The 24,825-nt window shown below is 39.1% G+C and overlaps 3 protein-coding genes across 9 annotated transcripts in view; all 3 read left to right on the top strand.

The window, feature by feature from the left end:
* The first annotated feature begins 8,109 nt into the window (after positions 1-8,109).
* On the top strand, positions 8,110-10,445 carry LOC137124550 (homeobox protein MSH-C-like). The gene is made up of 2 exons (XM_067499619.1): positions 8,110-8,609; positions 9,172-10,445. Exons 1-2 carry the CDS (start codon positions 8,195-8,197, stop codon positions 9,582-9,584), a joined length of 828 nt encoding a protein of 275 aa, XP_067355720.1. The 5' UTR covers positions 8,110-8,194; the 3' UTR covers positions 9,585-10,445.
* Positions 10,446-14,103: 3,658 nt separating this feature from the next.
* Positions 14,104-17,652, top strand: LOC137124403 (ATP synthase subunit d, mitochondrial-like). Its single transcript, XM_067499303.1, has 6 exons — positions 14,104-14,212; positions 14,999-15,129; positions 15,570-15,666; positions 16,074-16,145; positions 17,292-17,354; positions 17,466-17,652. Exons 2-6 carry the CDS (start codon positions 15,008-15,010, stop codon positions 17,595-17,597), a joined length of 486 nt encoding a protein of 161 aa, XP_067355404.1. The 5' UTR covers positions 14,104-14,212; positions 14,999-15,007; the 3' UTR covers positions 17,598-17,652.
* A 639-nt stretch (positions 17,653-18,291) lies between these two features.
* The window catches only part of pnpla6 (patatin-like phospholipase domain containing 6), a 33,204-nt gene continuing 26,670 nt past the window's right edge, over positions 18,292-24,825 (top strand). For 4 of the 7 annotated variants that reach the window (XR_010913871.1, XR_010913870.1, XM_067497714.1 and 1 more), the window contains exons 1-8: positions 18,292-18,412; positions 22,256-22,335; positions 22,986-23,039; positions 23,306-23,393; positions 23,844-23,926; positions 24,046-24,137; positions 24,256-24,396; positions 24,645-24,804. Coding sequence is in view for 5 of the 7 variants with exons in the window: in XM_067497714.1 (XP_067353815.1) it covers positions 22,297-22,335; positions 22,986-23,039; positions 23,306-23,393; positions 23,844-23,926; positions 24,046-24,137; positions 24,256-24,396; positions 24,645-24,804 (657 nt within the window). In the remaining 2 variants the exon portion in view is untranslated. The remainder of the gene's footprint in view (positions 18,413-22,255; positions 22,336-22,985; positions 23,040-23,305; positions 23,394-23,843; positions 23,927-24,045; positions 24,138-24,255; positions 24,397-24,644; positions 24,805-24,825) is intronic. The other 3 variants (XM_067497715.1, XM_067497716.1, XM_067497718.1) reach the window with 1 other exon arrangement.

Below are 24,825 nucleotides of genomic sequence, written 5' to 3' on the forward strand. Positions count from 1 at the left end.
TGATAAAATAGATCAAAATTACATTATTGGCTTTTATAGCCCACTGAAAACATAGCCCAAAGGTATGCTATTTGGCAGAGAGCAGCTCGTAATATGTCTAAGAATTGTTACCATCTGGCTTGACTGCAGGGAATGCTTCTCTCTTAAAAACCTCAAAGTCAAAATGATACAAGTAAAATGCAGCATTCATAACCAGGTTGGCCTTTTATGGATGCCTGTCCACATTGATTTGGCTCCACAGTGTCTTGAAGACAACTCCTGCTATTTAGAGGTAATCTTTTTTTCTCAAAGGGGGTTTTTCTATTTCTCTCTGACATTATTCATCTAACTGCAGTATTATATTTGAAGCTATTCCAACATTAAAAGGCAGTTGTTCTTAGTGAAATCTCCTATTTTTGTTTAGAAGAAAAAAAACACCTAAACATTTCATTACTGCAAGCTGCAAAGAAAAGAGTTGCAGTGTCAGTTTTAGGATTGTTTTAAAAATAATGCCTTCAAAAAACACAAAACATACAATATGCAATCCCTCTTTATGGATAACCAAATGTTATTCCCTGATATTTAACCTCTTTTTTTCTGTGCTACAGCCTCCTAATCGTGCTCCTGTACACAGTTTCAGCCCCCATTACCTTATTATGAGATTACAATATCAATGTGCTGAGAATTGTGACAATTACAGTAAGTGGCGGAGTAATTTACAGCATTAAATGGGGTCTTTGTGTACTATGTTGCTGTATATTTCCGCAGTCTGACACAGCTAGGAAGGGGCCTTTCTGGCAACAAGTCAAATACATGGTTTTATGTACATTAAGGTGACCAGGTATACAGCTGCAAGTATATTTTTGTTAGGAGCGTACGACGGGGTAAATGTCAAGTTACGTATTCATACTAGAAAACACACAAACTTGTGTGTGTGTGTGCTCAGAGGCCTATGGCATATGAAACATGAGTCCCTGTTTAGCAGTGTGAACCATGGGAGGAGAGAGAAAGGGTAGGTTGTTTTTTCAATGTCTCGTTGACCTGTCACTATTGATGATGTGTGTATGTGCATGTGCGTACATGTGCATGTGAGTGTGTGAGAATCCAGCAGACATCTACAGCGGACTGCTACCCCCTCCAGCTTCCTCCTCTGCTGCAGATATCCTCTCATGCCACCTCCACTCCTCTCCCTCCCCACCTCTCTGCCTCCTCTCCTCCCCTCTCCTGGCGCCCCGGTATGAGAGAGAAAGCTGTTGTTAATAAAAAGTTTTCAAAGAATGGGATGAAAAGGGAGGTGAAATTGAGCGGCCCTGGCTGTATTATTTCTTCTCCGTATGGGAGCTGGCCTCTCACAGGCTCTCCGACGCTCTCAGACCGGGAGGGGGTCGCTGGCTCGGTGACCATTACTGCCCCCAGGCCAAAGCAAATGATTTGCCTCTCTGAGGCTTCAAAGGGGAGCAATTACACTTAAGTAACCAAATGAATAGATAGCCCAGCTTGGTAGCAGTTTGGGGCAAACAGTGGAAGCCTTTGAGGGAAGAGGAACCACACCTCGGGAGTAATATGTAACAGCTCACATCACAGAGAACAAAAATGAGAAGAAGAAAATAAACAAGAAAAAATTCAGCCACTGAATTCAGAAGAAAGAAAAGGTGCTGAAACATGCCCAAACCAAAACAACAACATCATTTGGGGTGGTTTACCAATCCAGCCAATAGCTTTTTAAAGTAATTGTGGCCTTATAGAAATACAGCCCCAACCACCGGCCACTTATCATATCACATAAACACAAAGTGTATGCAACATTATATTATGGCAAATTAGGGAGAAATTAGATATAAAAATGTGAATTTCTTATTTTTATTGTCGAATGCATTTAATCGACTGTTCTTTATTTCCATAAATTTGCTTTTGCTAGTTATTTATCTGTGACAAGTCTCAGGAGGATTAAATCCCTTTTGCCACAGAAAGATGATGCTTGTGTTTGTGGGCATTGTGATTACTGTACACAAACAGATATGTGAACATCTTGTATCAAACTGAGCCCGAGAAGATCATGCTGGAACAAGACATAAATCACATTGAACTGCATGTGTAACACACTGAATAACATTAATTGCAATCTTGATAAGCACGAATTGCAGTTCTGTGAGTGGCACACATAAACTTAGCCTTTCCTTACTGATAAAAGACTTGAAAAAAAGGCCTATTGAGTGAAGTGGAGACTGGGAGTTTGGTAGGGGAGCTCACCTGTGGAGAGGAGTCTATAGCTGCATAGAAGGCCCAACAGCTGCCAGGGTTGTAAGTCTAGGCACCTAGCAGAGCCGCAGAATGGGAAATGCAAGGCGCCCTTTCAAAGCACTGCCACTTAGTAACAGAAGGCATGTGCCAAACTTGCAGAATGAGAATGAAAACTCCCCCTTTGGAGTTCACTAAATATCAGCAGTGACTCCGTTCTCCCCTCTTCCCCCCTCCACTCATTCTCGGTTCTCCCTCTCCTTTAGTCTATTATAATTCCTCCATAAAAGAACAATGGTTGACTGAAAGACCCCCAAACCACAGAGATATACCAACAATCGGCAGGGAGAAGGAAAAAGGGGGGACTCGGCTGAAGTGTGGAAGCCATCAATTACTGAGGGCCTAAAGTTAACATCCCAGCAGGATATGTGCATTAGAATGCAGATATGGGCAGGCTATGGGCAGCAGATGCCTAGCGGAGCGGTCAAAAGAGCACCTCGAGCTCATAAGAGGACATATGCAATGTGGGAGACTACTACTGAATGATGATTGTAGTAGTGGCTCAAAAGAGCCATTGTGTGGAACTCACTGGAATTATGGGTTTGAAAAGTGACAAACAACTGACATCTAACATAATGGATGCCAATACACATGGCTGCGGTACATTCGCAGTAAGTCTCACACAGCAGCAATAAGATTGCCATGAGGATGGCTGCTGCAACAAGTGGGCCAGTGAGCTCCAGTCGGGTCTAAAACGCACCGTGATTCCTCCGCATGCACTGCCCTAACAGGATTTTCCCCTCTCACCACATCTCTCTATTCTTGCCGCTCAGCAAGACGTGGCCCTCCGGGCTTCCTCGCGCTGCTAATTTACACTAGCCTGCAGGCTACCTTCACAGTCAGAACACTGCAATTGTATTTTAAGGCTCATTAAGCAGTGGCAGAATAAAGGGGGAGTTCTTACCCCCCATCTACTTTCCCGTCCATGCTCTGTTCATTAGAAGAGAAGGACGAGTGAAGAAGAGATAAAAGGTAGGATAAAGAAATGGAGCAAAGTGCTAAATTATAGTAGTGAGGCTCTATCAGGTTGTTTGTGTTTACACCCGTTTTTTTAACAGCTGGTGAAGAAGGAGCAGGAGGAGGAGGGGGAGGAGATGAGCCTACACAGTAACTGCTCTCGATCTTCTGAGAACCAATCCGGCTGCTCAGTAGCAGCCCTATTCAACACAACCCATGCTTGTTTATTTGAAAGAGACCCCGCTTTTTTAAACTTTCCACCCTCTCCATTGTTCTGATTCTCATGGGGAGGACTTTGAAATTGTAATCTTGGGATATTCAAATACACACATTTGTTCTGACCTTTAGTGCCTGCAATAACATTATTACTATCGGACAAGCGTCAGCAGTAGATCTTTGTGCGTTCATCTACTGAAACATTTTGCTGATGTTGATTGTTTATAATAGCAGGTTAAATTAACAAGTGGGTAGTGGCATAGTTGTTGTCATTTAAAAAATAGAGAAGGGCTGGTTTTAAAATACAAGAGTCCTGCAATGATAATAATATGTTTTTCTGTAACAAACCAATATGTTAAATCTTGCAGTGTTAAAATGTGATAAAAGAGATGATATGAAATATTTATAAGTATAAAACCATAAAAACATTAGACGTAGACTTTACCTTGTAAAAACGCATTTTCAATTATAATACTTATTATTCTAATAATGTTTTTTATATCAAGCTACTCGCTTTTGTTAGTATTGGCATAGTTATGATCATTATTTCTATTCATTTTATAGAATTGTTATGTCTGCACATAATAACTCTGATTTAATGGTTCTTTTAGTTGTGCTGCAATTTACCTGTGTTCAATTATAAAGACTAATTATGGTATTTGCAACGAATTCTTTGTTTTTTTTTTCAACATGGTTTAAAAAGCTACTAATAAAGTTTTATAACATGAAAAAGAAGAGATTTCATATAATATGTACCAAATTGCTGCAATTTATACAAGATTGACTGGTTTTGGCCTCACCGAGATTTAAAGGCTGCAGTAAAAGAGAAAATTGATGCTGCCGCCCTGGAGTTTCTCTCTCAAATACACAGCATACAGCTTTGGCTGCTAAGAGCATATGAGATTGTGGTGACATTCTTTGGTTTGTGAATGAGACCACAGAGTAGCCACACAAAGTTGCTCGTCCCCAGTCCTCAACCTAACTCGCCCACTCACATTGTCTGTAGACTTTCCTCAAGAATGTGGATTTCTATGGTCGACGGCAAGCCAGACGAAATTACCAATTGCATTGTCACCTCTTGTGGTTTTTCTCCTTAACAATCTGTATTGGCAGTGAGGCTGAGCAAGAACCTCCTCAACGAACACATCTGTTTTGAAGATGCTAGAATGGAAAACAGTGTTAAAGATGCTATTTTCAAATGCAGCTGTCAGTACATGAGCAAACATTAATTTTAGCATGAGTTTAAAATGTAAATGTTTCTGCTATAGTAAAATGAAATAAACCCTGTTGTGTTTCGGTTGCAGTCAAAAACAGAGCTATAATACCAAAGGACACTCTGTGGCCTGATTGCTTTTTTATGTCCAAAAAAGAAGCCATGATGAAGGCAATTTGCTTCCTTCGCTTAAGCACGGCAGGAATATTTCCCTCATTACCTAACATTCAAATACAGGGCACTCTGATGCCACAAAAGGAAGTGGCTTTGGCAGAAAATGTCAAACCAGCATTTAAGTGCAGGATTGAAGCTGGTCTAATGTGGATTGGATTGACTTGTTAAGTCAAATGAAAGGTGGAAGATTTTTCCAAAGAGTTGAGCTGCCAAAAGAACTGCTATTTGGATTGCTGTTAAAGTGCCAAGCTGGTCACCTTATGTGAAGAAAGCGAGGTGTCGACAGACAGAGGAAATTATACGTGATAAGACAGATAAAATTCCCTGCAGAAATCTAAGTGCATGGAGCAGCTTTGGTACAATATCATAAAGGCAAAATTTATAGCAAGAGGTACATGTTGTGAAGATGCTGAGAACAGTACAGTAACTTTCCCCTCCACTTTCTGTCGTGTCAGCAAAGTGTCCATCACATTGAGGCTTGTAGCTTCAGGTCTTTGTGCCACAGTGGACATGTCTCACGGGGATTGGGTTCCACGGCTTGTTCATTCCTCTAAATGATCTGTTTGTTTGTCAGAGAGCCTCATACAGCAGAGACGTTACACATTGTTGATGGAACACAGACACCCGCTCAACATGGACTCCCACAAAGTCAGCAGCGCACATAAAGAGTTCAGTTTTACTCACTTCGAGATAAAATGGAGAATCACTTAAAAAAGTATAGAACATTGTTTTGTCGTGTAGTTCATTGTACTGCCACTTAGCCCTTGCACTTTATGAACTGGTTAAGTGGTTTCATCAAAACATTAGACTTATAGAAATGGCCCCCGCACATGCATGTGAAAAGGTTTTCAATTCTGGTGCCAGCTGAGGGGAAAGAGCTTCCCATTGCGCTCGCTCTGGCCTTGAAAGCCAGATCTGCTTTCAAACTCACTAACACCTTCTGACATAGTTCACTCGCCTGCATGCTGTTACAGAAATGTCTTTTGGGGTCGGGGAGAGGGGGCCCCAAAGCTAAACACACTGGACAAAACACCAGGAGAGGAACAATAACCATACTACTTGTGTAGATTTATCTCTAGATGTACCTGTATCGGATGAATCCCTGTATGAGTCCGTGCACTCTGCAGGGCCAACTCTCATCCCCCTTCTTGCTCGACGCTATGGGGATGAGAGGGAAACAGGGCACGGTCACTGGGATTTAAACCCAAACCAGCTGGGTGACGAAAGGCCCCCAGTGTGTGTGGAGACAGAGGGACGGCTTTGTCAGATAGGAAATGAAGGAGCAGCCTCAACATCAGGATTTGCTCAAGATGAATCATCAACCAAAAGCTGAGATTTTTCCCTGATGAGGACTAAATTGTTCTTTGCACCTGAACACTTTGAAGAGGCCTACCATCTGTGATCTGAATAAATTATTTTGTCAATCTAACAATCTTTTGTCGCTAGTTGTTTTATTGGAAAACAGCAGCTAAAGCTGTGATATACTGTGACATAGGGTTATAAAACAATGCCAATTACTTAAGAAGGCTAACAGGCTAATTATTAATTTTTTCATCTAGTTAAGCAATTAGGGATGATGGTGTGGAGGGGGGGTTAATAAAGGAACACCGTGTGGCGAACAGCAACACTGACACTGGACAGTGTCGATGGCTGTGGAGCTCTCAGTGGGGTTTGGTGTTGGTTTGAACTGATAATGTCCAGGAGGCCACGCTGTGCTGCTGACATGTTTAATGTGATCAGTGTTAATCAGCTTGGACATTTTGAAAGGAAAGAATTTAGTTTTTCCCTCATGACATTTGAGGGAGTTTACATCTCTCTTTGCAAGTGCAGTAAGACTCTAGGGGTGAAATATGTGACAAAGAAATATTACATTGACAACAACCAGTAATGTGCACACAAGGTATGAAACTAAGAACATTTCTAAGGTACTTGTATTTTACTTATTACAATTTTTATGAAGCCTATACTTCACTACACCTTATAGGTAAAATGTTGAACTTTTTATCAAACTAATAGTTTTACAGGTTAAGTATAAAGTCTTTCTAAAGCATGATCATGTATTATAGATTGTAGGAGTAGTAGTTGCCAACCAATTAACAATGCAGTGAGTATCTTTCAATATTGTTACTTTAGGTAGGTACAGTTTACTGATAATGGACTCGTGTAGTTTTTTTTTCAACCTAAGTTTACTTTTACCTGATTTGACATACGTTAAGTATGATGATCCGACAAAGATACAGCACAGTGAAGTATAACCACTGCAACAGCATTTGCAGACCGCTGAGCAATAAAATCTTAGACAGCAGAGGTGCTGCTTCGTGTTAGTGCTAAACATTTGAAATGATCGCTATTGATCTTACCAATGTATTATAACATGTCAAAATGAAGTTCATTGACCGTCATCGTTGTCAGACTAGACGTGAAACAGTTAACTGTCAGCACTCGCTTCCTCCCAGCTCCATGCAGTGGACTATGAAATATTTGGAGGACAATTGGTTAAGTGGAGTTAACCGTCGCCTTTTCTCCCCGAGGTATCTTCCTTTTTGATCCTGCCGAGACTGGCGCCTTGAGAAACACAACTTGTCTGGCTTATTAAATAGTATGACCTGGAGAAAGAAAACGCCTGTTGCTTCTCAACTGAGGCCATTGTGAAGCGAGAAGGGCTCATGACAGGCCTTAAATTGCTGTAATGCTGTGTGACCAAAAGTCATACCTTATCAACTTCTGTCCTGGCTGCGCACATTTTCCTGATACTTTGTGGGATTCTCCTTGGAATTGTTTTATCCACTTATTTTTTACGACATATTTATTTATTGTCATTTCCTGTATTGCATTTGACTATGTTATTTTAACAAATGTGAATGGTTTTCGTTTGTTTTTCTCTACCTCATACGCTCAGGTAATAGCCATATTGCTTTAATATTGATCCTGATCAGCTTCAAGACAGTAATTCCCTGAATAGTTCGGAAGAAGTCCCCGGGTAATGGATGTAAACGGTCAAGAGAGTCCTCCCCACTGCTTAATTGCACTAAAATTGTACTAAGCTACTTTGTGAGAGCCACCAATAGACCCCAAGCACGGCATGGGGTCTCTATGATTAACTTCTCCTTCCTTTCAAAGGCCCATTGATGTTCCCTTGGAAGAAAACGGGCCAATCAAAACTACCCTTGCAGACGTCAGGAGGCCAAGTTGACGAGCTGATTGGCGAGAACGGGGAGGGGACCAGCCCCTGTCGTTTTATAGACGCCCCCGTCCAGCGCGTAAAAGCTACCGGGCACCGCTGACAGCGCAGAGACACACATTGGACACTGTAGACCTCAGCAACGCCATTCCTCTGACCCGGCCACTCGGAGGTGCATGGCCCCTTCCCCTTGCATCATAATGAATCCTTTGCAGGGGTCGCCGTCCCAAGACGCCAAACTGCTTCATCAAAAAGAGGAGACGGATACAGAGGGAGATGAGCTTCAGCTTAAAGACATGACCACCGAAAAAGGATACAAACTGCAGCGGAGCAGCCTCCCGTTTAGCGTTGAGTCGCTGATTTCCAAGAAGACCACCTGTCGGACTTCTTATTCTCCCTCAGATCTGGCCCTGCCCAAGCCTGTGGCGGGGCAAGGAGCGCAGTTCTCTCCAAGGACTTTTTACGCGGACAGGAAGGTCTCCGCGGAGAGCTCGCAGGGTGTTTCCAATAGCTCCAGCGAGGGCAGTCCGCAGTTTTGTGAGAAAGATCAGAGCACTTGGTTCCAGACGTCCTCTTTCTCTACTCCTCCTCGTAAGTCCATCCCACCACTTTTACAGAAGTGATGAGCTCAGAAATGTGGACGCACTCTATTTAGCGTTTTACTGCTTATCATAGGGGCTGCAAGAATTGTTGCAAAGAGTTGTTATACAAAACTGTAATTTTCTTGTTGTGTCACTGTGATGGTAATGTTGTAAGCCCCTGGGCGTAAATGTGTCCCTCGCTTCTTTGTTTCTTCTTTTGGTCTGACAAACTGCAAACCAGTTAATTAATGATAAAGTGACATTTAGGTGCTGCGCTGGGTTTTTGCCAATTTGATGCTTCTTATAATTTAGTCTAAACGTTTCTTAACATTTTACACACGGAAGCAGCAAATATAAAACATCTGAATGATCTAGTTAAATGTTTGCAGGACGGATCTGTTTGTGATGCAAACTGACCCTCAAGTAGAGGAAAATGTACGGAAAATCTTTTATTGGATTGTCATTACTTGCTGCACCATGGATGTTTAAAGGCCTCACCTGCTGGGATGATCGTTCGATTAAACTCCAATTTATGTATCCTAGCTAATTTGCTTTGTATTTTTTTCTAACAGGAAGCTCAAGTCCAACTCCGTGTACTTTAAGGAAACATAAAAACAACAGGAAACCTCGCACGCCCTTCACTACCTCCCAGCTCCTGGCGCTGGAGCGCAAGTTTCGCCAGAAGCAGTACCTCTCCATCGCCGAGAGAGCCGAGTTCTCCAACTCCCTCAACCTGACAGAGACTCAGGTCAAAATCTGGTTTCAGAACAGAAGGGCCAAAGCCAAGAGACTGCAAGAGGCCGAGTTGGAAAAGTTTAAGCTGGCATCCAAGCCCGTCCTGCCCGCATTCGCGCTGCCGTTCCCCCTTGGAGCGCACATGGGCTCTCCAACGTGGGGCCCGTCCAACGCCTTCCCGAGGCCCAGTCTGCCCGTCCCGGGACTCTTCAGTGGACCTGTCACTTATGGGATGTACTATCTCTCCTAGTATACCCGTCAGTTTTTGATATAAGAGAAAAAGTATGTCGTCTGATCTTGGTTGAAATACACTTATGAATGGCGATGATAGTACATCTTGGGAAAACACTTTTGCATTTAAATTAGGAGTTTAACTAAAAATTAAACATTGGGACGCACGTTGGTATTTACTATATCTGTGAGTGCTACGAGGCCAAGTGAGTTTAATTGCTCTGTTCATTTCAAGACCAGTGTCCAGTGCTGTGGGTTGTGGATTCACAGCCTAAATTACATTTAGGTGAAACCCCAAATGTAAAAGATCAGCTTTTTAAGCCAAAAGCGTAAGGAGTACACACAAAGACAAACTGGACATTTAAAGAGTGTCCAGACATGAAGGCAATGATCTACTGAGGGGAAGCAAAAAATGCTTAAAACCATTTAAAAGTACTTAAACGGTGTCAGTGCCTTAAGACCAGTGTATGACTTGAAGTAGTTCTCCTCTTTCGGCTTAGACTGTTTGTATTATCACCGGGTAAAACTGCCGTTTTGCTGTGTGAATGTTTGTAGGCCGATTTCCTCACAGCGGTTCATGTCACGATTTCTAGGCTATATTTTGTAAACATGGATCAAATAATATTTTAGAAAACACGTATTTTAGATCTTTTTTACTCTCACAACGTGGCCTTTATGGGAGTGATAATAGGCGGTTTTTGCTGAATTTTTACTGTAAGTGTAAATAAAATGTTTAGTGTTGATAAAGCCCTAAAGAGCAGCAGGAAAAGTGGTATTTATTGAATATCTTTGTATCTGTACTGTGTACATACATCACTTTATCTAAATGTTCAGTTACTTGTAAAAACTGATTTTAGTAAATAAATATTATTATACATGACTTGGAAGCGCCTGACTTATTGTACCCATTTTTCACTGTTTACAGTTTTTATTAGAATAATTGGGATAAATGGAAGAAACGTCCTTACAAAATGATGATTAAAGCTATACGTTGCTTGAGATTAGACAAGATTCAGATTATTTCTATTTATTTGTTTTATTTTTTAATGAAAGCTCTTACCTGGCCTGTCAAACGTCCGGTCTACAAGCCCTACTATTTTGTTCTTATAATTGTATTAAAAATGATTGAATAATTATGGTCTATCTTCCAATCATGCATCCAAACAATACAAAATAGGTTATATATGATTTACTTAAAGGTAAATTGGCAGGTAGATATTCAGTGGACACACCGAGGGGCCACAACTTTAAGAGATCTTAAAGAGAGGTGTTGATGTGGTGCTGTACAGGGGTCAGCTTTCTGACGCGACTGTAGCTTCAGAGTCTCCTACGCAGCAAACTGCGATGTTGACACGTTAAATCCTATGATGACCACATCCAAACCACCAAGTGGTAATAATGTTGTGGTTGATCGATATCTATCATCATCTATTATATTTTCAGGTTCTGTGTTTAGATCTCAAAATGGTCTAAACACATTTGGCACATGACGTATTTATTTGTTTTATATTTTAACAAAACAAAACGGCAAAGCGGAAAAAAAAACAACCCACAAATTCTTACTATATAGGCTATACTGTCCACAATTAGAAAGCAGCAGACAATGAGGTCACTGACCTAGTGCCGTACCTGCGCACGTTTGGGCCTAACTACCTATGCTTCATCTTGTCAGATATTCAGAAAGTGTCAGAATATTGTTAGAAGAACTAAATAATTTTCATTAACAGTTTTATAAAATTCTTTTTGTGCTAATCTTCATTTCGTTTTCGCTTGGCCTCAAATTAAAGTGTGTGCATGTGATTATACGCGGGTGAGACGCTGGACCCAAAGCTGCGCCAGACGTTTTAGACTCGTCAACGCTGTGTCCTGAATCTGAATTTAACCAATATGTTGGTTAAAATTAAATAACGAAAAAATAGCTTAACCCCAAACCATTTCAACGAAGCACTCTCGTTGCGGATAGTGTAAGTTTAGCAAAAGTAGACCCAGTTACATGTTTTTTTTACAAATATACACTCACATCCGTTTCATTTTTGTTAAATGGTGGTTACAGCCTTTCCTAATATGCCTACATGAAGTTTGGAAAATAATTGTTTGTTAAATTCACTAGAACATCAACCAGTGTTTTCTCTACTCACATTTCTATGTTTAGTGGAACAGCTGGTCTGATAAAGTGAGACCAGTAGGTAAGAAGCTTAGCCTGCTTGCAGACGTAGTGTGTGAACAGACGCAGGTGTCGTTCGATGTACTTACTCATCACGTCCAGCAGGGGCAGCGGTTGACTCTCTATTGCTCGTGCAACCGATGAAGAAAAAACAAACAAACAAAAAAAAAAAAAAACACTTCCGCTGTTCTGACCCGTCGTTTGTTGGGACGCAGTCAATATTTTTTACCCAGCTGAGTAACATTAATTTCAACAAAATTCTAAAAAGGACAGTATCTCAAATTTCCTCTACCACCTAAGGCAAAATAAATACATTATACAATTCCCAATAATATCTACCCATCAAATTAGCTCATAAGAAAAAGATTTGGCATTGAACACAACAATTGTATTTTCTCGAATTTATCTGTCTTCTGTGACCTGACATCAACCTTCTGGGACGACATGCATGATGGGTATGCTTCCAAAATACCTGCACTATCAACCTTCATTCGAAATTATATTATATTTGGTATGTCACTAACTAAAGAACAGAATTCCTTATAAATGCCCTGCTATTACTTGGGAAGTTTTTTATTCACAAATGTAAAACCTTAAAAATTAACCGTATCTTTTCAGTTTTACTAAGAAAGCTAGAAAATAATTTATTTCCCTCCTTGAAATATATGGATAACACAAATGGTATGAAGATGTTTGCTATATGCCAGGACTTTAACATTATGAATGACACATAACTGTATCCTCTAGCACCCGACCACACCCCACTTACTTATTTATTTTATTTCTTTATTTTTTGGTCAGTGGTTCTATCCCCGGTCCCCGGCTATATGTCAAAGTGTCTGTGGGCAGGACACCAAACCCCTAAAAAAAGGCCACTCCCATTCCCAGCTGTGCAGTGCCGGTCCAAGCCCGGCAGAAATTGGGGAGGGTTGCGTTAGGAAGGGCATCCGGCGTGAAAACAATGATCTACTCTGGCGACCCTGAACTCCTTTCGGGATAAGCCGAAAGGACAAAAAATAAATAAGAAAATAATAATGACTATTATTTATTTATTTTATTTTGCTCCTTTCGTCTTATATCTGTACATGTTATTCGATGTTATATTTTAATATACAGCCAATTGCAATTCAAAATTGTGCCTTGTTTTTGTTCTTTAACCTGTACATGGTCAATGCCAAATTGTTTGTTACATGTCTAAATAAAGTTTAAAAACAAATACCCTCCCAAAAAAACGGTCAAGCGAGCCGGCGTTAAAGTGTTGTTGCGCCTTTCCCCCTTACATACGGTACGGGTAATAGGAACGGCCAAAAAGGATACGTAGAGGATACGTTTAATTTTTCCAAGTAGAGATTATCGACCAATTAATGTAGTAATTTACATCTTTTATTCGTCGTAAAAGGACGAATAAAAGTATTTAAAAACATTAATTTTATTTTCATTATGGCTTTTCCCTTTCTGTGGTCAAATCATGTGCCTCCATCTAACCCTGTGCATCCTCTTCTCTCACACCAACTAACTTCATGTCCTCTCTTACTAAATCCGTAAATCTCCTTTTTGGTCTTCCTCTAGACCTCCTGCCTGGTAGCTCCAACCTTAGCATCCTTCTACTAATATATTCCCAATCTCTAATTCAGTATTTGAAATTGAAATTTATTCATATGCATAATGAAACACATTTTTTCAACTAATATGTTTAGAATATTTAAAGATATTTGCAGGTACACACATTTTTTTCTTGTTTTCATTCTGACAAAGACCTCTTCATTAAAGGTTACCTGAAACTTTCATTGGTGGCTTTTGAGCTTAAAGAGTCTCTAAACAAGAATGCATGGAAATTATTTGGTAACATCTAAAGAAATAATTATGAGCATGCAAACAAGATAACTTTGTTAATGTCAATGCTGTTAAGGGGGACTTTGCCTGTACTTTTTAAAAACTGTACATTAAGATTGCTTAAAAATTGGTATAGTTTCAGGTAACCTTTAATGAAAAGTTTTTTTTTTTTATCAGAATGGAAACATGATGCAAGTTTGTGTTACTGTTGTATCTTCCAATATATTTTAGTTTTCTAAACATATTAAAACAATATGTTTTACATTACAAGTTTAAGCCAATTTCTTGCACTATATAATTTTTAATTATATTTCAAATAGTGAATTATAATATTTAGCACGGAAAGTACACTATTTCACATATTATATCGTTTACTGATTTTATTCGTTTTGTGAAGACTTATATTTGTCATATTTCAACAATGTGCTAATTCAACAGTTTCTTAACAACTAATAATAAAATCTATTGCATTTGTCTGAACGTGACAATTCCAGAGCCTTTACACATGTTTTTTGGGCATTCTTAGCACCCATACCGTAAGTACGGGAAAAAAGAGCAGCAAAACTTTAGCAGCGGCTGGCTCTACGGTGTTCCAAGAAACTACAGCTCACTTTACCGCAGTGTCGCACACACCATTTGGCATTAGCGAGGTGAGTACACAAACAGGACCGGTTTAATGAATGAAATATGACATAATAAAGCCAGTTTGTATAATATTTTGTTCGTCTATGCATTTATCATAGTCATCCAGAGAAAAAAACTGAAGGATACGTTCAGCTTGTGTTTGTTGAGAACTCCGAGGTTAAAAAGAGAATGCTCTGACCTTGGCTAGCTTGCTAACAGCTAACGTTAGACGTTAGCTAGGTTAACGCAGGCTAGTCTTGCAGGGTCTGAATGGAACAATTTTTGTTCAATTCAAGGACACCAAGGACACAGTGCCTTTGTCTTTTTATCAGAAGTGTCCCTGTCACATTTTCCGGCTGTTATTAACACAAGCTAAAACAGCTTTAACAGTATTTAGGTGACTCTGTTTAAGTTCAGTTAGCGTTAGGCTAACTGTCAGCAGTGCATCTATAACACGTCCGCAACACAAAGGTAATTGAGAGACATCCTATTACACTTTGCTTTACATTTATCCAGTCACACACACCGATGGCGGTGGCTGCCATGCAAGGTGCTCAGGAGTTACTTGGGGTTCAGTGTCTTGTCCAAGGACATTTCGACACGTATCTGGGGATCGAACCACTGACCCTGTGGTCCGTGGACGACATTTTTAACTCCTTATAACTCCTCATGACTTTGTGTTATCAAACTCACACATCATTGTGCAAGACTCCTTATACAGTTAGCTGGATAAATTGTGAAGCCAGGATTATTTAGTTGTTTTTCATAGAATGGTTATTTTAATTAAAAGCGATTATCCTTCTACTTTTCAGACAGTCAGAATGGCCGGTCGTCGTGTAGCCCTCAAGGCTATTGACTGGGTGGCATTTGCCGAGCGTGTTCCACCAAACCAGAGGAGCATGTTCAACGGACTAAAGACTCGTAGTGATGCCATCTCTGCAAAGTTAGTTATAAAACTACAGACTTTTGATTGTCTCTTACTGTCGATTCAGTAAATGCAGTTATTTAAAACTTATTTTGTGTTTGCTTAGGTTGCCCTTGTTTTTTGGTAAATGTTTGTTTGAGGATTTAATACGCTTTAGTGCAAAACACACAGTTGAATATTTTTAAAAGCACTATAGGTCATTTGGAGTCCAAATCATAAGTTAATGCATGCAGTGATACACTGACTGATTGTATTAGTTTACACAATACAATATCAGCATATTATGGGGACTACACTCTTTGTTAAGCTATTACAGCATTTTATATTTTTAATAACTCTAACACATTTGTATGTTTTTGCTAAACTTTTATAGTTATTTGCATCTTTCATGTCCTTATAGGTTGCCTTTTGTACCTTCATTGTTATCTGTTAAACTCCATCTTCTCTCCTTATATCAGACTTGCCTCCCTGCCAGAGACACCTGCAGCCATTGACTGGAGTTACTACAGGAGTGCAGTGAACAAACCAGGGATGGTTGATGAGTTTGAGAAGAAGGTAAGCTTAAGAACCCGGTGCTACTTAAACATTATGTATGCAATCAGTGGGGCCTTCTTAAACTGTAATGGTTTATGAGCTATTTTTATATATAAAACCTTTCTTCTTAAGTCCATTTTACTGGTGAAGAAGAAGTCCTCCTACAGAAACCAGGGTAGAGGCGTGAATCTAATTAATTTAGCTGATAGGTTTTGTTACTTTGAAAAACTGAATTCTTGTCTTGTCAACTGCGATGGTGTCAATTATGGTTAATCGTAGTGGCAGGAGGACTACATTTCCTTTTTCTTTGTTTCAGTCACAATCGTTTAGTTTAAAAGTTGTTTAGCTGTGTTATAATTAAAAAAAATAGTTATAGTATCTTTTTGTTTGCATTACAGTGATTACTCATAAATGTTTTTCCTTCACAGTTCAAAGCCCTGCAAATCCCTCAGCCTGTTGACACACTAACAAGTGCCATTAATGCACAGGAGACTGAGGCTGTAAGTGATGACTTAAAATTCAGAAAATATTTAAATCCTTTCAATTTTTTTCTTTGGCCACGGGTCCCTAAGAAAGTTTTGTCCTTAATTCACATTTACTCATTAAAGGTCTTAAAATTAAATAATTGTTACATCATTGCAAAAATTCCAGCTCGCACATGCAGAGCATGAAGCACAATATGAGACTGCCATATTATAGGAACATCGTTCAGTTTTCCTTGTCTTTAGTGCCATGTGTCCTTTTAAACTTAACACAAACACTGCAGGGACTTCCGTCATGGAACACATAGTGAATCAGAGTTAACGGAAAAAACGGTGACCCGTCAAATGAAAGATTAGTAAGTAAGTAGTTAGTTCTGAGCCCTTAGGTAAATCAAAACTGATCCTACATAATGTTTTTTCATCCATTCAGCTAATCAGGTCATCAGTAACTCCACAGCTCTGAAAATGTAATGTTATCTATATTATATTAACTTGTTAAACTGTAGCAATAATTAAGAACACTGTGTATGTTTGAGTACTAACATGGGGGAAAGGAAGAAAAATGAACAAACTGTTCAGGTTGCACTAAGCGAAGCTTAATGTATAACATTAGAACTTAAGTCTAAGTGACAGATGGGCAGCAGTGGCTCACTTGGTAGAGTGAGTAGAGTATATCAAATCAAGCACTTATTGTGAAGTTTAAATGGACTTCATTTCAGTGTAATTTGGTGTCAATTGTAGTGACAGCAGAGAAGAGCAAGGAAAAATAAAGCCATATCAAAGAATTGTTGAAAATTAGATGATTTCAGAGTTTTTTTTTTAATTACTTTTCAAAAGAAAATTCGAAAAACATGTTTTTACTCTATCATGTAATTTACTGAGCTCGTAGCTTGATGGACAAATATTTTTAAAATAAAATTACATGATCAACGGTCTTCGGCTGGTTTCATTCAGGGATTGGTAGCTTAATGTATCCCAACTCGATACTCCACCCATTGATACACCAGTCCCCTTTTAATCAATTAAAATAATTAAAAATAAAAAAAGGGAATACTTCCTAATACTTGTAGATGCCTGTGTATGTCTTTGTTTGTAACTGCTGTGGGAACTGGAAGCATATTGTCTGAATACAATATAACAAATAGTTATACCTGTGTGTAACAGAGCAAAGGTGCATCAGTCTACATTGAAGCATCAAAGGCACGCATCTCTCAGTATGAGAAACAGGTGAGACTGTAATTGCATTAGTTGCTAAAATACCTCATAAACCTATTCTTGGAATTTGTATTTAAAACCTGCTTTTTCTTTCTGTCTGTGTTTATTATGTTTTTTTTTCAGTTGACAAATTTTAAGAACATGATCCCCTTTGATCAAATGACCATCGAGGACCTCAACGAGGCCTTCCCTGAGACTAAATTGGACAAGGTGAAATACCCCTACTGGCCCCACAAGCCCATTTCTGAACTGTAATCCAATTGCTGGATACTCACACCACAAATAAAGACTATGTATTTTAAAACGATAACCTTTGATGAGTCGATTTCTTTGATAATAAACTAAATAACGTATATCTCAATTCTTTAATGATATAGGACCTATAAAGGTAGATTATGATGTAGTTTCCACAAGGGGGCGATGTTGTTTTAGTTTGAAAGAAACACTTGTTCGTTTGCAATCTCAATATCTTTACATTTTACTTAATTCTATCAATTTAATTGCAGTGGTCTTAAATAGATGTGTATTTACTATATGCTGGGGGATAAACGTTAACTGATATTAATCTGATGTGAAGAACTAATTGGAGGTTCGGGATGCTTAGGTTGTTTTGGGATGCCAAACTTTACTAGTTAAACCTTGAATCTTTAAGATAAAGGGAAAGTCTTTATTGTCAACGGAATAATAAAGTTCAAATTACATATCAGCATTTATAGTACATCATATCTTTAATAATCTCAGCATGCTCCGAAGTCCTTGTATCACGCCCTTATATTACTTTGTTTTTATAGGTTACCGGAATATGCCAATCATTCCTGTTATCCAATCATTGATTGCTCAGTTATCTCCGATTAAGTTCATTGGACAACGATTATTTATTTATTTCGAGATGGGTGGGATAGCAAGGGTGGGGGAGGGGACCAGTTCTTGGATTTTTGATTGGCCAAGCTTTGCCTAATCTAAGTTGTTGATTGGTCAGAAGTAAAACAGGAGGGGCTACATAGAAATATGATGTCCGTTTTACGTTGTTTGACAGTCAGGGGACGATTAACGGGAGTCCGTCAACTCAGGTAAATGCATTGTTAATAACCTATCTATAATTAACAGCAAGTTTGAGTATAATGTATCATAAGGTCACGCGTGTGATTTCCCGTGGGTTATAACAAAGCTTTGGTGGTGAGTAGCCAGAGGTGGACACAGGAGCTAATCGGTTCATGTGTCAGCAAAGGTAGACCTAAACGTTAGAGCCCAGTCCGATTAGCTTGACTGTGGAGGTCAAAAAGAGTAAACAAAAAAAAATAATAATAACCAGAAATCATTGTGTTATCAAGATGCATCATCGTTTGCGGTTGTCTTACTTCAGCATCCCTGGCGATTACAGTAAACAACCATTGGTACCGTCGGCAGCTAGCTTTATGCAGTCATAGCGTTAGCACCACCAGGGATTATGTTTATAGTCAGTCAGCCAACCAGGTGCCCTCTGTCCTCGCCGGTAGAAAAAATTTTGACACTGCTATTTCCAGCCACACGAATTTAACCACACAAATCGTAATGTCACCAAGTCTGTATATTTAATCCACACGTTGTACACTCATCGAGTAAGGCCTTAAGTTAAATAATAATTTAAGTTAGCTGTTCAAAATCGCCTAACGCTAACCTACGATTGTATACTTCATGTGACTGTTAGCTAGCGGTACATTACTGTTTCAAAACACCCTTTGCTGCTGTGGATTAGCTCAATTTCACACGCCTAATGTTTAGGTTTTGTTATTCTGTTAAAAGCTTCCTCACCGAAATATTGTGTTTGGCGATAATGCAACCTAACAATCCTGCTTTACAGTATGAGAAAATCAGTCAAACGTAATATGGCTAAAAGGGAACTAGGAGCTGGTGTCGTCCGCTAAGTTCACCTTGGACAGTGTTTTGCTGCCATTTCGATCGTAGCTTATGTTATATTTATTTACTTTTTTACACCTACTTTCTACGCCCGTAAGATACGATTGTCTTAAAGTAATGCATTGTGTGCAGTGAAATGATACACTTTGGCTTGGCTTCCGGGGTTAAAGGTAACACACCAACATATCTCTATCGTGGTGTAAATTTACAAATGTACAGTTTCTTTGTTGTTTTCTTCTACTGTATGTGTAAGATGCATGTGGTGCAGCGTTTCTTATTTAGTTTCCTATTTTGTTTATGCTTAGTTTGTGTCAGATGATATTCAACCTTACATCACTTTAATTTAAGACCTAGTAACCATGTAGGCTTATTATTCATTCCTGCGTGTTTCATGAACAGGAATATATAATGTATGTATGTAAGTATGTATGTTAGGTAAAAAAACAGACATTAGTTGTGTGAGTAATCAGCCCAGGCCAACACTAGCTTCATTGTTCATAGAAAACAATGGGAGTTGTCCTGCTCACAGGGAGGCAAGATGTGTGCTACTGTCTCAGTTGTAGTGGGTTGCAGGCCTGTGCTTTTCTTACATTATTACTATGAAATACAAGACTATGTTGAGATTGAATGAGATAATTTGAGGCAAAGTGTCTTGTGTAGCAGCAGGTTCTGGCCAACTTTCTTATCTGCACTGTTTTTATTCCAGAAGTGGCCATCCAAGAACAACGCTAACTGTCACATCCCAAAATCCGCAAGCTAATAAATGTTTGAGCAGGGCATTTTCAGGAGACAATAGGTCAACCAAATATAAATGAAGAATTAACTGTAGCCAAAATGTCTTAATGCTTTGGGATCATATTCATAAAGATTGAGAGAGAGAGGAGGTGAAGCCATCCATTAATTAGGCCTTTTTGTGACTTAAATATAGGAGATAGATATAATGTAAACAAAGTTAGTTTTACAGATTTGTTAACATTAATGATAAAAAATAACTTATGCAATTTTATGGTATTAAACTTTGTGTGGTTTACTGCAACATCCTGTTGTCTGGTTTGTTTGTTAGTCATGGGGTTACTTCATGTAACACAACACTCCATCATTAGCCTCTTACTGATTGAATTTCATCTGTACAGCAGTTCGGCCACCTTCTCCCAGTCTCTGGTGGTAAACGCTAGATTAAACAGCAAATGCTGCAGACCAGCTATGCAGCCAATGATCACCAATGTTGTTACTTCAAACTGTATTTACTGCTAGATCAGATTGTGCAAAAATAAATAATATGACTATACCAAACATTTTCTGCTTTGGCTGTTTGTTTGTTTTTGTCCTATTTCGTATTGTTCTAAACTGTCAGTTAAAAGCATGCTGAACAATAATCAGTGATTAAAACAATATATTACTTCAGATTAAATTAGCTCTATGCTAATAATAATAAATAAGATTGGAGTAAACTTATTTTAAATGACTCAGTTCAATTGCAATCACTTCTTTTTAGGACCCAGAACATTTTTCTTTTCTCTAATGGCTGTGAAATTGTGGCTGTTAGCCATAAGACACTTGTTTACAGGCTTCTCCATTCTTGTGCTGTTGCCTACTTTGTATGCTTTCAGCAAACTAGAGTCTGTGTTGTTGACCGGCTTATTTTCCACCTAGCCTCACTTTCTGTGGGAGTCATCAGAGTAGGACTGGAAAATCAGTGGACCTCCGTGAGCTAAGCTACCATAGCTGTGTATTTGTCCACAGACAGTGAATGAAGCTTGTTTTCAAGCTACAGCACATAATGCCAGTGTCAGCTGAATCCGTCTGTACTGACAGATGTGGGCAGGGAGATGGTATGGATCCAGCCTGGATGAACTTTGAGTTATTGGTTCAGCGATTGTAGCTATACTGGAACGTTCACAGTAAACATGCATGGTTTTTTACAGTAGGTTAAACTAAAAAATATTTTGTTTACCCAGTAGTTTGTTTTCAAAGGGACAGGCAGTTCAAACCTACTTCCAAAAACAAATCCCTCCCACACTACTGCATTCATTCATATACAAATCAATTGTACACCAATATGTGGAACAACAAAAGGTAACACAAACAAAAATTCACAAATTTTTTTGTTTAGATTTTTTAAACAATATTGTGATGTATTAAAGTATACCAGTAGCAGTGGGACAGAAGAATTTTGTTCCTGTATTTGGGGATAATAAAGGGGAACGGGTGGATAAATGAGGGGGAGGGGGTTACCATCTGGAGAGCTTCTTATTTATGCCTGCTGTGTTTACTTGACGTGGAATGAGTTCTGGCCCAGTGTTCCCGGCTGTGTGCCGCTGTAGGACGCAATCAAAGATCGACAGTTTTTGGCTTGTCCCTTCAGGGGTTGTCAGAGCAGCACACGTTTTGCACGTTGATTTGGCATGACTTTTATGCCGGACGCCCTTCCTGCCACAACCATCCCATTTTTATCCGGGCTCTGGAGCTGGTGGGGTGGGATTTAAACCCGCGGCCTTCTGCATTTGATGTTTTTCTGATTCTAGCGCTAATTTAAAGTGATTTTGAGGAGAGATGTAATAATACAAACAGAGATTACGCCCTGTGTGTCACCAACTGCCCTGTTTAAGCACATTAACTGGTTTCTCTTCACTGCTTCACTGTAGCTTTGTGCAGCATAGTGTTTATGTACATGTGTGTCTACAGTAACAATAAGACATTTTTTTAATAGAAGTAAAAGTTTGCTGGGGTAGGTTTGTAGTTTCTAGATAGCCAGTTGTCCCATAAGAGCTTCAATCAAACTTTGAATTCTGAGGTGCGAATGAATGTTTGTGGCATCTTTCCATGGATGTAGGTGAATAGTCATGATAGAGGTTGCTGATCCATTTTTCACAGCAGACATGTTGCGCTGTCATAGAGGGAAAATCGCTGTCACCAAAAACATGGGATTCAGTCATAATTAATATTATTATTTACACCTTTTTCTTGCTTTGAAATGTAATATTTTATTGAGTGTGCATATCTGTTTGTGTTTACAGTGGCCGTTGATGGAACATCCCTATGAAGAAACAAGGTTACAATGGGACAGAGTACCTCGCCACAAGAGGTCCCCGAAGAGGTTGGTTTGTTCACTGTTTTTATTTGTGAAGTAGTAAAACACAGTTAAGTTATGCTTCCGAATTTGCAAACCAGGCACCACATCACCTTGCCATTCAGTTTAATGCAGCAGATAGGCTGTCAAAGATCGGACTGTTTTCTCAAATTAATAACAGTTTTTAGTTAGTTTGTAGAGATGACTGAAGTCTGACAGAGGGTGTACAGTTGCCCACACATTGCTACAAGTTGAATACACTTTCTGTACTTAACAATTTGACTTCCAAATTCTATTGTGCTTACTTAAAGCCTTCAGCTAAAGAAAGTGTGTTTGCTGATTATGCACTTACCCATCTGCCCAATATCTTCTATGGCCACCTTAGGCTTTTTTCTACCAATTATCCCTTAGCTCCTCGCAAATAATTCAATACGCACTGATAAAACAGACATGGTCTCATTTGCTCTGGCTTAGTCCCACTGCACTTACAATTTTATATATATATATATATATATACACACACACACACACACACACACACAGTACCTGCAGACACAGTATTTTGCCATTGTCTGCAGTGTCAGACTTGTTGCAATGAGGAAAGAAATGCTTGATTATATGATTATGGTTTGATATTTTCTCAGATTGGTTATGGGTCTTTTTATATCTCTTATTAGGAAACACTTAATAACTTTAAGACCTTTGTGGAGGAGGAGCTACAGACAAGCATGGTGAGTGTCCAGTTTCATTGCGATATTGTACTGCTGTTGCATCCTCACACAAAATTGTATCATGACCATAAATGTTTCACCATGGCAAGTCAGAAAATAATACTAATTAATTTTTAAAAAAGTCAAAAAATATTACTTAGAAAGTAAGCAAGTAAACAAACATAATAAACAAACAAAAAAAATAAATAATACTTTTGATACATTAAATAATCAATTTAAAAACTATTTAAGCCTGTATATACATCAACTGAATTTTTTGGGTTCAGATGGTGGGGATGGTCATTGGTGCAGGCATCGCCATTGTCCTCATTGCCATCCTCATCTTCTTCATCTTGAGGAGGATCCACCTTCGAAGTGAGTAAATGCTACAATGTATTTCCCACCATTCTCTTTACAATGTGTAATGACAATCATGGCAAAATGACAACTTGTATGTAATGCAACTGTAATTTGTCATTTCTCTTATTTAAAAGGATCAAACTGCTGGCAACACTTACAGATTGTAGGACAACTTTATTGTTATATGACCCACAGGTTTTGGTCTATAGCCTTCATCAGGGTCTGTTAAAAGGAAAAAGACATTTAAATAGAATTGGGTGTGGAAAGAAAAATAAGAAACAACTAATCATAAACAGACATATTATTGGCATATTGGCACAGAGGCTATGGGTGGGTCTGGTAATTGACACGTTGGCTGTTGCCAGCGGTTTGATCTCTTTAGTTTTTGTCCACACGTCTGTGCACCCACAGCAAGTGGGATTGCACCATAGTTTCCTTTTTTGCTTCATTTCTCTTATTTCACAGACCTAGAAGCTCAGGAGGTCCCCAAATACCGCTTTCGCAAAAGGGATAAAGTCATGTTCTATGGACGAAAGATCATGCGTAAAGTGAGTGTGTGGCTAAAAAATATGTCACTCATCTGACTTTCCAGTATTTTTATATATATATATATATATATATATATAATGCAACAATAATACAGCAGCAATAATATGCTTCTCAACAGGTCTCCCAGTCTACCTCTTCTTTGGTGGGTACGTCCTCCTCCTCTCGGCCACGCCTAAAGAAAAAGCAGAAGATGCTCAACATTGCCAAAAAGTATATCAGAATGTTTTCTCTCACCAATTTTCATGACCATAATAAACAACCCCGTAGTTTAACATCTTCACCATTTTCCTTCTCTATTTCCCTGTTTCCCTGTGTTTCTCCTCTACAGGATCCTGCGCTTTAAAAAGGAGGTACCCACTCTTCAGGCCAAGGAGCCGCCTCCCTCAGTACTAGAGGCTGACCTCACTGAATTTGATGTGGCAAACTCCCACTTGCCTTCAGAGGTTCTCTACATGCTTAAAAATGTCCGGTAAGTAGCACAGTGTTCCAGAGGACCAGCTATGTCCATATGTTGCATTGATTTGTATGATCTAAAAAATATTTGCATATGAGCAATTCTTTTTACAGACAAGCCCTTTACATATCTGGCTCAATTGTGAAGTGTTTGCCTCGCTGTACTCACAATTAGACTTCTTAAAAGGCATGAAATCTTTGAATAGGTATTTGAACAAACAGACACATCTAACTAACCAATGTGTCTTGTGTCCTTCACTGCAGTGTGTTGGGCCACTTTGAGAAGCCCCTCTTTTTAGAGCTGTGTAAACACATGGTATTTCTGCCATTCCAACAAGGGGAGTACGTCTTCAGGCCAGGCCAATCTGACAACAGCATCTATGTGGTTCAGGATGGAAAATTAGAATTGTGCCTTACTGGAACGGTAAGCAGGACGCATTTATTC

This window comes from Channa argus, chromosome 3 (genome assembly GCF_033026475.1).
Source record: "Channa argus isolate prfri chromosome 3, Channa argus male v1.0, whole genome shotgun sequence".
Classification (NCBI taxonomy): Eukaryota; Metazoa; Chordata; class Actinopteri; order Anabantiformes; family Channidae; genus Channa; species Channa argus.